This window comes from Epinephelus moara, chromosome 10 (assembly GCF_006386435.1).
Source record: "Epinephelus moara isolate mb chromosome 10, YSFRI_EMoa_1.0, whole genome shotgun sequence".
In the NCBI taxonomy this organism is placed as follows: Eukaryota; Metazoa; Chordata; class Actinopteri; order Perciformes; family Serranidae; genus Epinephelus; species Epinephelus moara.
Window position 1 is genome coordinate 32,455,855 of NC_065515.1, and position 12,913 is coordinate 32,468,767.

The 12,913-nt window shown below is 42.3% G+C and overlaps 1 protein-coding gene across 3 annotated transcripts in view; it reads left to right on the forward strand.

Moving 5' to 3' along the window:
- The window catches only part of LOC126396302 (cAMP-specific 3',5'-cyclic phosphodiesterase 4D-like), a 127,971-nt gene that overhangs the window by 69,184 nt on the left and 45,874 nt on the right, over positions 1-12,913 (forward strand). Inside the window, exon 1 of one of the 3 annotated variants that reach the window (XM_050054255.1) lies at positions 328-851. The exons of 1 other annotated variant lie outside the window; for it this stretch is intronic. In XM_050054255.1, coding sequence (XP_049910212.1) covers positions 616-851 — 236 coding nt within the window. In that variant the 5' untranslated portion in view covers positions 328-615. Of the gene's footprint in view, positions 1-327; positions 852-6,646; positions 6,862-12,913 lie in introns of those variants that run through there. One more of the 3 variants, XM_050054258.1, reaches the window with a different exon arrangement.

Below are 12,913 nucleotides of genomic sequence, written 5' to 3' on the forward strand. Positions count from 1 at the left end.
TAGACAGAGTGGAGCCCTGCTGACCGGCATAATGAAAACATAACCAGGCTGCAGCCTCTCAACGCAACGCAGCTCTGGCATGTGTCCACACAGGCAGAGCTGTAATCACTGCTTAATGTTTGTGCCCTGATGAGCTGAGGAAGGAAACAGATGTAAACTGGCGTGCTTGGTGGTTGCCAGTTTACTCCTGCATGAAGGGAATGCTGGTCACAGCTAGCTCACCCTTGGTACAAGCTAACAACGCTATAATTCAGGCCTGGCCATATTTAGGCAAGGCTCAGTGCTATGTAAACAGAGCTTACTGCTGAGGGGAGGGCTCACTCCTGCACTCGTGTCCGTGTCCATCAACAGTGCTTGCACATAGCTCTGTTGTGAAAGGTAATAAGATTCTCAAGCCGTCAAGGAAAAGTGGATCTGAAGAATTCAGAGACTCCCACAAGTGTGTCTTAGTATGTGGTGCATCATTGCAAGACAGACTTGAGAGGTATTTCATGAATCTCTTTGACGAACGCTGCTGCTTTGAGATGGACGACCTGGAATACCTGTCAGGACTGCGAGGGCTGCACAAGAGATTCGCATAAGAGACCAGGTATCGTTTAACCTTTAAACGGCACCATGAGTGAGACACTGTGGGAAAGCTCTGGGGAGGCTGGTTCCTTCCCACACAGCAGCACTCAGCCCACCAAGTTGAAACCGCAGTCAACGTCTGGATCACCCTGTGAGTCCCCAAGGATGTCCCCCTGCAACTCTCCTCGAAACTCCCCCCGACACTCTCCTCTGCTGTTCCGCAAGCTCCTCATGAATCGCAGCATCGCCCTGCAGAGGCGCTTCACCTTGGCACACACACCCAGGTAGTATTAAAAATGAAAAGCCTTTGGCATGGATGTTGAGTGGTCAGGATTTACAGGACAGGGACCCTGCTGAACCTGAATAAACTCAAGTTGTTTCACGGGGTTAATAGATAAAAGGGCATGTCTCAGTATTACAAAAGCTGCTTTTTCATGTCATCAAAATGTGTGTCATGGGTTAGCTGTGGCAAAAAAAGGCCCATTGTCTGATGGGTAGGTAACTGTGGGGAATCATGATTTTGGTGACGTCGGGCCGGTGTCATCTCAATGGACCTCATTGTTCTTGCAATGAAAGAGAGCGTCTTGTTTTGTGCCTAAGGTGTTCAGCGCTGCCTTCATGGAGGCCTGGCATAGGTCAAATGGTGACGAGAAAGGATCCTATAGAACTGGACTGCTTTTCTCTGACCCGAGTTTCTGTGTAGCAGAGACAAAGCTGAGTTCAGACGGATTACGGACACCTCACCACAGTAAACCCAAGGCTGACGCTTAATGCTGTGCCATTTGTTCCTCATGACTCAAACAGGCGTCATGTGTCTCTTTTACGTCAGATCAGATTGAGCTGAATTAATGTTGTTGCGACAATGCGTGTTTGGTATTTTCATGTCTCTTGTAACATAAATGTTTAAACATATCAGCAGACCTCGGGTATGTAGGCCCGTTGTGATGGATGGAGATCATTAGCCGTTTCAGAGAAGAATGTTAAGTATAGATATCAGCGTGACTTTTCTGATTTCTAAAATAGAAACTAACCATGGCAGTGCGAGAAAAAGCAGTTCTTGTGGGTAGTGACGAATGAAATAGATTTTCCATGTGCACAACCATGACCTGTATGTCATTTGAGGAAACGCAGAGAAAGCTGCATGGAAAAGAAAATCACTCTGCTATCGGAAGCCCTCATTCTTCAGACTTGTCCGTAAACACACAGCAAAGGGTATAATTTGAGCCATGCAAGTTTAGAAGTCTGTAAGTGATGTTTTTGACAAACTGTTAAATTGAATTACTTGTAGAACATGATTTAATAAGCTTTAAAAACATTTTAGGCTTTTTTTTTCGTAGAATCGCAATGCTGCATGAGTAATTGCCGCTCTTACAGATAGCTGTTTCATCTGAAGAGGACTTTAATACTGTCAAACAATAGCGTTTCCCACAGCTATCTCAACAATGTTGTCCTAAGTCATTTGATATTACATGCTGTCACCATGAGGCTGTGGGGGACTCTTTCATGTGGCTACATGCTGTTTACAACAGTAGTCTTGGTTTTATTCCTGTGGTTTTAATTGAACCTTCTCATTGTCAGTTTCATATACAAATGAAATTAAAGCTAACAGGGGAAAACAAAGATTTAATAAACCTTTGAAAACCCAGAGGAGTATTGATATTACAATATGATAAGGTGTGGCATTTGCATTAGAATTAGTTTGGTTACATGCATAGAGCATATACCACAGACACCACACGCACCTCTGCTTCCTCTCGTTACTCTTCATTAATCCAGCTAATGTTCAAGCTGTTCAACCAACACTTTCTTATTAAACTGTGATGAGAAAAGCTAACTCACAGCCGGTTGTCAGAGAAAAGTAATTAAAGTTAACCAAATCTTACCAGGTGTGTCAAAGAGTAAAATTAAGCTATTATATTATAACTGGAAATCTTGCTGGGAAGTGAAGTGCAATAAAGAAGACTGACGACCCGAGGAACGGCTGTAATGTTCGTGTAAAATTCATAGTCAAAAAAGTATAATTACACTCAAAAATATAAATTTTCACAAGAACATATTGTGCAAACTGGTTTATTTAATCAGGTAAACATGAAACCTATGGATGCCTCTACCATACACCGTGAAAGCAGATACCTGTAGGCTGTTCAGGGTTTTTATGTTTTCATATTTATCCTATTATCTCAATGCCTGGATCCAGTATCCTTGGATGAAATTGTGAGTTTAATTCCCTGCAAAACTCAAGCCAAGAAAACTTTTTTTTGGCAATTTTGCCGATATTTGACTCAGAACAGTAGGGAGGTGATTGTACAGAGGGTACATTCAGGGGTGCAGGTGATAATATGGTCAGTGTCTTAAACATTTGGGCCAGCAAGAAATCAGGCAAACTTAATTTATGGTGCACCTGTAATGCATTTGTGTGTGATTTAGACCCCTCAATAAATACTGTAAGCACTGCAAAATCTCTGTAGAACTATTTTTATGTGCACAGTGAAACAGTTAACCCAGTGTTTCAGTTGCAATGTTTAATTAAATAAAAAAGGGAATATGAAATAATAGAAATTCATGAGTAATATAAACATAAAAACCCCCACAAGGCTTTGGTCGATCAAGGCACTACTGAAGGGTAGGGCACATCTAAATGTGCTTAGAGCACTTTACAATAAATTGTTTAGTTTTAGGGTGTTACACCAGGCTCAAACATCTGTTATTTATTCTAGTATTACTTCAGTTTATTGTTCTTATAAGTTACTTTAGACTATTCACATGACACACAAGTTATACCACATTTTGAAGATAATCATGTATGTCTATACAGCATCCTCTTTTTAGGTCACAGCGTTCACGTAGTGCTCAGGGAAGTGGTTGTGGTGGCTTTGACTGTTGCCACGTCACAAGTGTCCCTCCATATATAGCTGTTTAAGATGTTTGAAACCTTAAGTGTTAGCAGTTTGAAACACAAGCTCTGCCCCCACTGCTGCCAGTGGCCAGTCCTCTCAGCTGCAAGCCATGTGGAAATGGAAAATATGGCAAAATTAAAAAGTTATCAGAATTTTGCCCTGAGGTTTGCATTTGCTTCGGAAATCCATAAACATGTCTACAATGAAAATATAAATATATCCTCTGCAATGGCACATGAAGATCGTTTTTCTTTATTTTAACAATTATTTCAAAGACTTGATTTCAAGCTTATAATGTTTTCACAGCCTGGTACTGGTGAGATTTCTCACAGCTGTTTACTGTAGGTTAAAACGTTATTACTAGGAATCTGTTGTTGGGTTTCAGATGAGAGATGTGGGTGTGTGTCTATGGCAGGGGTGTAATCTCACCTCTGAGCCAACAGTCTATTGGCTGAAGCACCATCTAATACTGTAGCTTCTGACTTACTTTATATAATGTGTGAAAAGTCAATGAGTGCAGAGAAGTTGTGAAATTTATTTTCACACTCCTCCTTGACTATCTCTCTGACTGTGGCAGATTCTTAAAGTAGTAGTTAGGTTTTTCCTTTCTGATTTTCCTTTCTCATAAGTTTTTAAAGTAACATCACCCCGTTGAGTCCCAGCGATCTTTATAACCTGTCGTTTGTGTGTGTGTGTGTGTGTGTGTGTGTGTGTGTGTGTGTGTGTACTAGGGCACGGCATCGTTACCTTTGAGGTATCAACCAAAGTAATACAATAAGAAGTAGTATCACAACTTCCCAAGTCAAATGACAACCTTATTTGATCTTCCTTGCACCGGGATCCAGCAGGGAGTTGGGCTGGTCTAGACTCCCTGCTGGATCAACAAACTTTCTGTTGCTGCCATCTCCAGAGGCACTCTACTTTAACAAATGGTCAGTTCAACATCTGTCCCAGTATGGAGCTCACTCTCTTGCAGTATAAGCTGCAATCCGTACAGTCTGCGGTGAAGTTGAGGGTGTTGGCACTTCAGCGTGCCACCAAAGGTTCAAACATGGCTGTGCTACAGGCCACTCCAATCACTTTATGGGTTTCAAATGAAGTACTCTTTTACTTTTACTTTCACTTTTGTTGGGGAGCGTGTTTGCTAACAGTAACCAATAATCCAGTATACCTTTAAGTATTCAGTTTTTCCATCCATATTTTTAAAATGTATCTTTAAAACATGTACATGTAGACCAAAGCTGAGATGTTGATGCTGACTCTTGTAATTTGATGATAACTGACTTTCGATTAATCCGTAAGCAAAAATCATAGACTGTATGTTAAGGTGGACGACATGACAGCTCCCCAAAAGTGAAGCCGGCACATCTCAATCGACCCCTGGTGGCTCGTTGCAGTACAGGTCATAAAGCCTGCCCTCTCCGTGTTAGTGGATGCGACATGGGTCAAACTAAACACTCAAAGTGTACATCAAATACATTTTTCCCAAAGATAGTTTCTCGGTGACACGGTTGGTGCAGTGGTTAGCATTGTTGACTCACAGCAAGAAGGTTCCTGGTCTGAACCCGGGGTGGGGGGGTTCGAACCTTGGGGTGGAGTTTGCATGCTTCCCCCATGTCAGAGTGGGTTTTCTTGGGGTACTCCAGCTTCCTCCTGCAGTCCAAAGATATACACAGGCTAGGTTAATTTGTGACTCTAAATTGGCCGTAGGTAGGAATGTAAGTGTGAATGGTTGTCGGCCGCTTTGTGTCAGCCCTGCAATAGTCTGGCAATCTGTCCAGGGTGTACCCTGCCTCTCGCCCAGTGTCAGCTGGGATAGGCTCCAGCCCTGCTGCGACATCTAATAGGATAAGCAGTTAGGGCTAATGAAAGAATGAGATAGTTTCTGTCATTACAGGTAGTTTTTTCGTCAGGCTGCTGTATATTTAAGCCCGGCATTCTCTGATTCCAGTGCCTCAAATAAGAGGATTTGTTGCTTCTCTTTGTCATTTATCATTATAAAACGATTTCTTTTTGTCATTTCTTGGACTAAACATGGAATTGATTAGTGAAAAAATGGTGTAATGGTTAGTGTAAAAATCTATAACGAAAATAAAAGTCAGCAGCAGCCCAAATTTATACCATCATGTGACTGTAAAACTCTACACTTTTTGTTAATGTGAGATTGTGTTTGTTTGGTACCCTACCCCTCCCACCCTGCCTGGCACCAACTCTAACAATATCCCCCTGTAATTATGTAGCTGCAGGGCAGCAGAAGGAGGGTGTTGGGTCAGGCGGCCCGTTGATCTCACGTGTCAATGAAGGCTGAGCCAAGCTAGCTCTGCCAGACACAAAACTACCCGCCAGCCATGCTTTAGAATCAGATCTCCCATTTTCAAGTTAGGACTCACAAAAACATTTCTCTGTAACTGTCTAAATGTAGAAGTATTTTCAGTCTCTTAAAGCTTAGAAAGCTTAACTTATACTTAACAACAAAACTTTTAAGCTGAACCCTTGCATATTCATCTTTGTGTTGGATATCCTATACAAAACCTACTCCTTGACAGCTCCAGGGGACTCAGTGGGCTGTCCTCAGCGACCTCAGGGGATTCTGCATGCTCTCACACTGCTAAAGGAAGAGGTCAACCCTCGCTGACGCTACCCTGCAGTAATATTGCTCTCAGCAGCAGCTCAGCCCTTCCCCTTTCCTGCATAACAGAGTGAGTGACTGACAGAAGCAGAATAACAAAGCTGCTTTGAAAGTTTGTAGACTTCTCTACAGATCTTCTATACCATTTGGAGCTGTACTACTAAAGACCCTTTCAGGAATGAAGTCAATGTCACGTCTGGGATTAGGTTGAGTATTTACAGCAAGGAATCACTGAGAGAGCAGAGACAGCTGTGGAAAGTCCTTCTGTGTAGCGCAGTCTACACTTACAACAGCTCCTTTTCTGCTTCTTCCTTCTGGAGAGACTAACTGAATATTATACTCTAGTCAGCCTTGTTGAGTCTTGCCTGGGACTAAAGAGGAAGAACTCTGACACATTCCTCAATGTTTTTTTTTGTCTTCTGTATCCTGAGGCACTAAGGATAAATCAGATCAGTCCTCAATCTGACTGTGTCAATTTTGTTTTCATTTCTCACCTGGAGTCTTCCTGCATTTTGGATTATCACAGCACAAACCCTCATGGAGTCAATGCAGAACCACCCGGTGGTTCATGGGAGAGAGATAACAGACTGAGTTGTAAAGTTCAATAATCCAGGAGAGGCTTGGTTCAGATGTGCCGGTTATTTCCTTCACAGCCCAGAGTGTCTTTTATGTGTCAGGAGCTTGAGGAACAATGAACAAGGACCTACGATTTTCGAGGAAAGGGGCGCCGACTGGTTTCGGACACGGTCGGAGACACTCGTGTTTGGGGTATGTTCCTAAAACTGTGCATCCTGCATCCTCTCAGCGCTCATATTCATGTGAGGGAGTGTCCACACACGCTGCAGAGTACAGCTGCACACATGACTCAGACCTGGAGTGATTGTTACTTACAATAACTTACAGATAAAATGTAGTCCGTTGTCTGAAAGTGAAAAATCACCAAGTTTTGGTGGCAGTGCAGAATAAAAAAAGTAGACCAGAACACAGTGGAATATCACTATAGTTTTCTTCATCTATTCATGCACAGTATTCTAGGAAATTTCATTGATCAGTCATCTGTAGTTAGTTGGTCTGTTAAGATATTAAAGGATAAACTGGGTTTATAATTAACAAACTTGGATTTGTTCATCAGAGAAACTTAAGATGATCTGATGGGGAAATGTTCCAAACAGGAAATTTCATAATGAGTATTTCATAGACAATGCTGATGGAAGTCTGTACAGTAGAACATGTTGTATAGGCTGATATAGTGGGATGTGTGTCGCTCAGCTGCCTGAGAATTGGGGCCAGTGTGGGGCTTAGTGGTTGTTAAACCGTATTTTTTTTATTTGTTGGCATTTTACCCAACAGCTTCTGAGAGGAAGCAAGTTTTGTTTGTGGCAAGTGTCATTCAACAGACTTCCTGTTTTTGTAGAAGGTCTTCCAGAGTTTGATGACCCTGAGACTAATGCTGCTGACTGAACGCTGAACACTGACGTGAGTGTTGGACCATCTGAAGGTGTTTGTATTCAGGCGGTTTAAAAGCAGATGCTAATGCTGCAGAGTTTACATATTAATAAGTGTTGCATGTGCCTCGATTTGTAAATGCATCCTCTGACACTGTGGGTGTATATGAGTGTGTGTGTGTGTGGGTTGCCAGTCTGTGCGCAGAGGGAGGGTTTTAGGGGGAGAGATAGCCCCGCCTGTTGTTGCTGATGTACATCGAGGGACTGAGTCATACTCATTACACTGACGACAAACATGCTGTCTTCTGTGTGTGTGTGTGTGTGTGTGTGTGTGTGTGTGTGTGTGTGTGTGTCAAGTTATAAGCACATGCATGTTCCCCTTGCATACATTTCTAAATGGGTTTTTATACTTTCTGATAAGGCTGGGTATCGGTACTCAATACCTTTTGAGGTATTGACCGAAACAACCCAGTACCAAGAAGTATCAAAACTTCTCCAGTCAAACCATACCTGCATTTAATCGTTTTTGTACCCAGATCTAGAAAACAATTGTGTGGTTTTGCTCACAGCCAGTTTAAAGCGTTCTTTAATGTAATGCAACATGTAATTGGCCCACTATGGCAGCAGCCACGGTCCATACAGTCTGTGGTGTGCTGTGGCGTCTGGTAGTATTTTACACAACTCTATGCTTTCACATAATGGGTATCAAATGAAGTATTCGCATTGTACCAGTATCACTGTGAGGGTACTGGTATTGGTACTGATACTGTAAATTCTTTAAACAATACCCGGCCCAGGTTTTGCTGTGTTCTGTTTTGTGTTTTTGCTTGTGTTCATTCCTGTTCCTGAGCTGGGATTGGTGGGCACCACCCAGTTCTTCACTCTCCTGCTCCTGTCAGCGGTTGACTGGGCCTCCCATACCGCATCCTAGCATGACCACAAACATATGCCACACCTATACTTGCATCACCCACAGCAAAAACCATACAGTTAAAGAAGAGCAAAACTAAGAATTATAACATGAATGACAAAACTGTCCTTGGTACAGAAGCGGACTTTGCTGTACATGGTGCTAGTAACATCTTTGACTGTAGATTTTGGGAATAGAAATATAAACTTAACATATATACATGGAGCATTTCTGATGTAAAGTGCAGCTCTATACCAAAAATACTTTTAGTGAAGCATTTTTTGTTATTTTCACTGGCCCTAAATTGTGATTGTGGTTGTTTGTTTCTGCTATATTCAGGAATGTCACTGTTCCCATTCTTGCCAACAAAAGGCCTTTAAAAACTGAGTCTGTTTATTTCATATGTGTTTAAATCCGTCATCCAAAGGAAAAAAAACAAAAATAATAGGCACAGAAACCTCACACACTGTGTCCAAGTCTGATCCGCAATACGGGACAAACTGTAAGGACACATTTGTTCCCTGGCTTCTTTCCTCCAGAGGTACCTCCCTGGCTGTCTCCACTCTCTGCTTGTGGTTTGCATTTGGCACCGTGGACACACCAAGGAGCTGAGCTGTTCTCCCTCTCTGTCTCCACACTGTTGCTCTCTCTGTCTGTGTGCAGCCTTCATCCTCTGTCGTCATCATCATTCACCTGAATATTACTGTGTGACCTGTTGAAAGTAGACTATCTCAGTTATGAAATGATACTGTGTGACATATTCCTCTCTCTTGTTGCGAGCGTATGTGTCCTGCAGGTTACTCCCCTTTTTGTTCTCTGCCTCTGGGTCAAACAACTCTCAAAAGCTTTTTTGAGACCTGAGAAGCCTATTTTTTGGGCATTTTTAAGCCTTTAATTGATAGGACAGCAAGTGTGAAGGGGGGAGAGAGAGAGGGAATGACATGCAGCAAAAGGCCACAGGCTGGAGTCGAACCCGGGCCGCTGCGGCAACAGCCTTGTACATGGGGCGCCTGCTCTACCACTAAGCCACCGACACCCCCTGTTTTGAAAACTTTAATAATGGATGAAAGTCTTGGAGTCAGGTATTTATTTTAAGATGTACAGCATCAGGTGAAAATCTTATCTGGAAACTTGGCGTATCTGTCAACCAAATAGATTGATCTACTAAAGGGTGAGGGAAAGTAGGGGAATTTGGCAATGTTACTACATCATGACTTGGCAAGTTTTCAAAGTGACTTCCCCAGTAAAGTGAATGCTCCTGATAACACATGACAGAAGTGGCAAATGTAAAATAGTCAATGTCTTTTCAAGCTGTGTGAATATCAGATAAATCTAACTGAGGCAGCCTACGCAGTCCCCTGTCGGTCCCACCTTATCATACAGTCAAACAGTGAATTCCCAGTGAGAGACTTGTCTCTGACCCCGTACGGCCACAGCTGAGTCCAACCAGAGCAAGAGTGATAAGGGCGGGGGGAGCAACAATAACACAACAGACCCCCAAAATAAAACCCCCGAGCCTGGAATAGTTCCTCAACCCCGCCAGCCTGGCTGCACATAACACGTGAATGTGACATGTGTTTCTCATTGTTCGTGTATACACTCTCACACACACGCAAACACCCCGCCAAAGCCACCCGTCCCAAAATCCATATTGATTGTTCCACCAGAGAACTGCTGTTGGTACTTTGAGGTCATGTTGCCATATTAGTTGTTGTGTTTTACCAGCAGTGGAAAAAACAGTTGAGAGAGGTTTTGAGTCAGTTTTGCTCCGGCAGTTCGGATGTGGAGGATGTTTGTTTGGGATTGGGTGCGAGATGAGGTGTGGTCTGTTGGACAGAGCGTTGAAACATTTCATCTTTCACACTTTAGTGAAGTTTAAGAATCACACAAGAAATATAATAGCTGTAGAGATATTGACCCTTTGGAATTCTTGCTGTTTTTGGTTGTTTACTGTTGTATTTAGTGCCTTGCCCTCTTGCCTTGCCTTGTGTCTGTGGTCGTGCTCAGAGTGGGTCTGTATAAAAATGTTTGTTCCTTGTAGTTTCCAGGCGCAGAGCGACCTCTGCTGGAGAGTCAGACTCTTCAGCAGACTGAATCAGCAGTACATTGACTTTACACACATATTGGCGTTCTACAATGTCTTAGATAAAAGAGTCTGGACACAGTGAATGTAAATGTGGGTGTCGTTGGAAATCCTGAAGCATGCTTGGTCATCTTATCTTGGACAAATAAAGATTAAAGCCAAAAACAACCAGATGAAGAGATACTACCCTCTGAAGTGACTAATTCTGGTCAGCTGCAACTGCAGGTTGTGTGTTTTGTGGGAGGCGCAGGAGAAGCAGCATGACTTTAATCCCTCAGGAGGATATAAATACAATAAAGAACTAAGTGGCAACCGCAGGTCACATTGCCACAAGTCAGACAAGTATCACAGGACTGTATGTAAAAGCAGCACAAACTATAACTGGAAAAGTTTTCAGTGTGATTCTTTGTTTTAATTGGTGACCTCAAAGATGTTGTACACTCTGAGGCATTTTTTGTCCTGACTAAAGCAGCTCCTTGATAAACTCCGCCTGACTGGTTTGAAGGATGTTAACCATTGAAATCAGCCACAATGACAACCAGCAGGAACAAAATCCTGTAGACTGCATGGTTGGAAGTCTCTGCACTCAGATCAAGGATTTCTCCACAAGGTGGTGCAAGTCTGGTGCAAGATTCTCTGATGACACTAATTCACTGTAGTGAGTGCAACTCATACATGTGCTTACAAAGTGTTGCCATTTCTTTATGACAGCCACGACCACCATCTCTGTTCAGCCGCACACTACTGTCATTAAATGGAGAATTAAATCACTCAAAAATATATAATATAAAAATATACTACTTTCACACTCTCTCTTCTCTCTGACAATGAGTTGACACAAGCTCTGCTGCAGTGCCTCTGTAGCCCCGCCTCCTGTCACTCACAGTGCTTTCTTCTTGTCACTTATCTCATTTGCTGTGGTTGCAGACAGGCTTCTGCAGCACCTCCTTCTGTTTTTTTGTACTTGCACTTCATTGTATTTTGAATAGGTGACAGTCTCAGAGGGTTTTGAACATGTGCACTAACACAAGAAGAAATTTTGATAATTGACTTCAGTCATTCTGCTGTTGTCTGCTACTAACTAAGAAAATGAAAGGCGTCGTTGTCATGTTATAGCCTTGTTAAGTATTTTTTTAATTAAAATTTTTTCCTACGGTGTGAAAAATCTCATCGAATATGAATATTTTTCAAGGTGATGTATCAGAGTTGCAAATTCCAGTATCGTGACAACACTGTGCAACATAACTGAAAGGGTAGGTTCAGTGTTATCAACTGTACTGACACCAGTATCGAGCTGGGATTGGTTCCAGCCCGGGGCAACCATCTAAAAGGATAAGCGGGTATAGCTAATGGATGGCATGGATGGACGATGGACAATTTCAAACAAATTTTTAGTTTTGATAAACTTGCTTGCTAAAATTGTTTGTCAAAGACTTCTGTGTAGACATAAAAAACAAACATGATGGATACTATTTCCAGTAACAGGAAACTCCCAGTGTAGCATACACATCTTTACTGTACTGAAAAACAGTCAGAAGCACCTGTCTGTTGAGTTTTATTAGTGTATTTTGCAGATGATATAATGTGGATGTACTGTTGATTAATTAGGGGAAATAAAGACAGGAAGTCTGAAAGAGATCACAGTGAAACTTTCAGAAGAATAAATAAACCTTATATAGCTATAGTATGAGCTTCCTGTTTTCAAGAATAAGATCTGTTGTGCCTTTTGAGGCCCAGAACCTAAAACCATATTACCACATCGAGTGTTTATGCTCACTGAGAAGCTGCAACTGAATGCAAAGTTTATCAACACTGAAGCTGTCGGTGAAGTTGTGTAATGTAGAGCTCTAAAGTATAGAAGACACATACATATATAAGCTTTAGACTGTAAAATAAATAAACATGTCTATTAAGTTGATCAATGAAAAACTAGATCTCTGTAGCTGTGAGTTTCCATCATATCCTCCAGAATCCTCCAATATAACTTTGATTCTGTATATCAGTATAAACTTGGTACAGTCTGACACATACACTCCCAAACACACTCATGCACACACATGCATGGCACTCCCCCCTTGCAGCTTATTCTCATTACCAGACGTTATGTTGTCATAGGAGCCAGCAGCCAGCTGGACCGTAGAAGTCATTTGGCTGCTGGATTTGGTTACACAGCGGCCTCACAAACACCTCATTCTCAGCAAACCTCCACCCCGGCATCTGTTTCGAGGTCCAACATGTTTCACAAGCACGTTGCACAAGGAGAGAGGAGAGCATTGGTGGGAGGGGTACGGGGCTTCAGTTTAGTTGAACCAAGGCAAAAATCAAAACATGGTATAATAGCTCAATGTGATATTGGGAATCACAGCATGAAAAACGTAATAC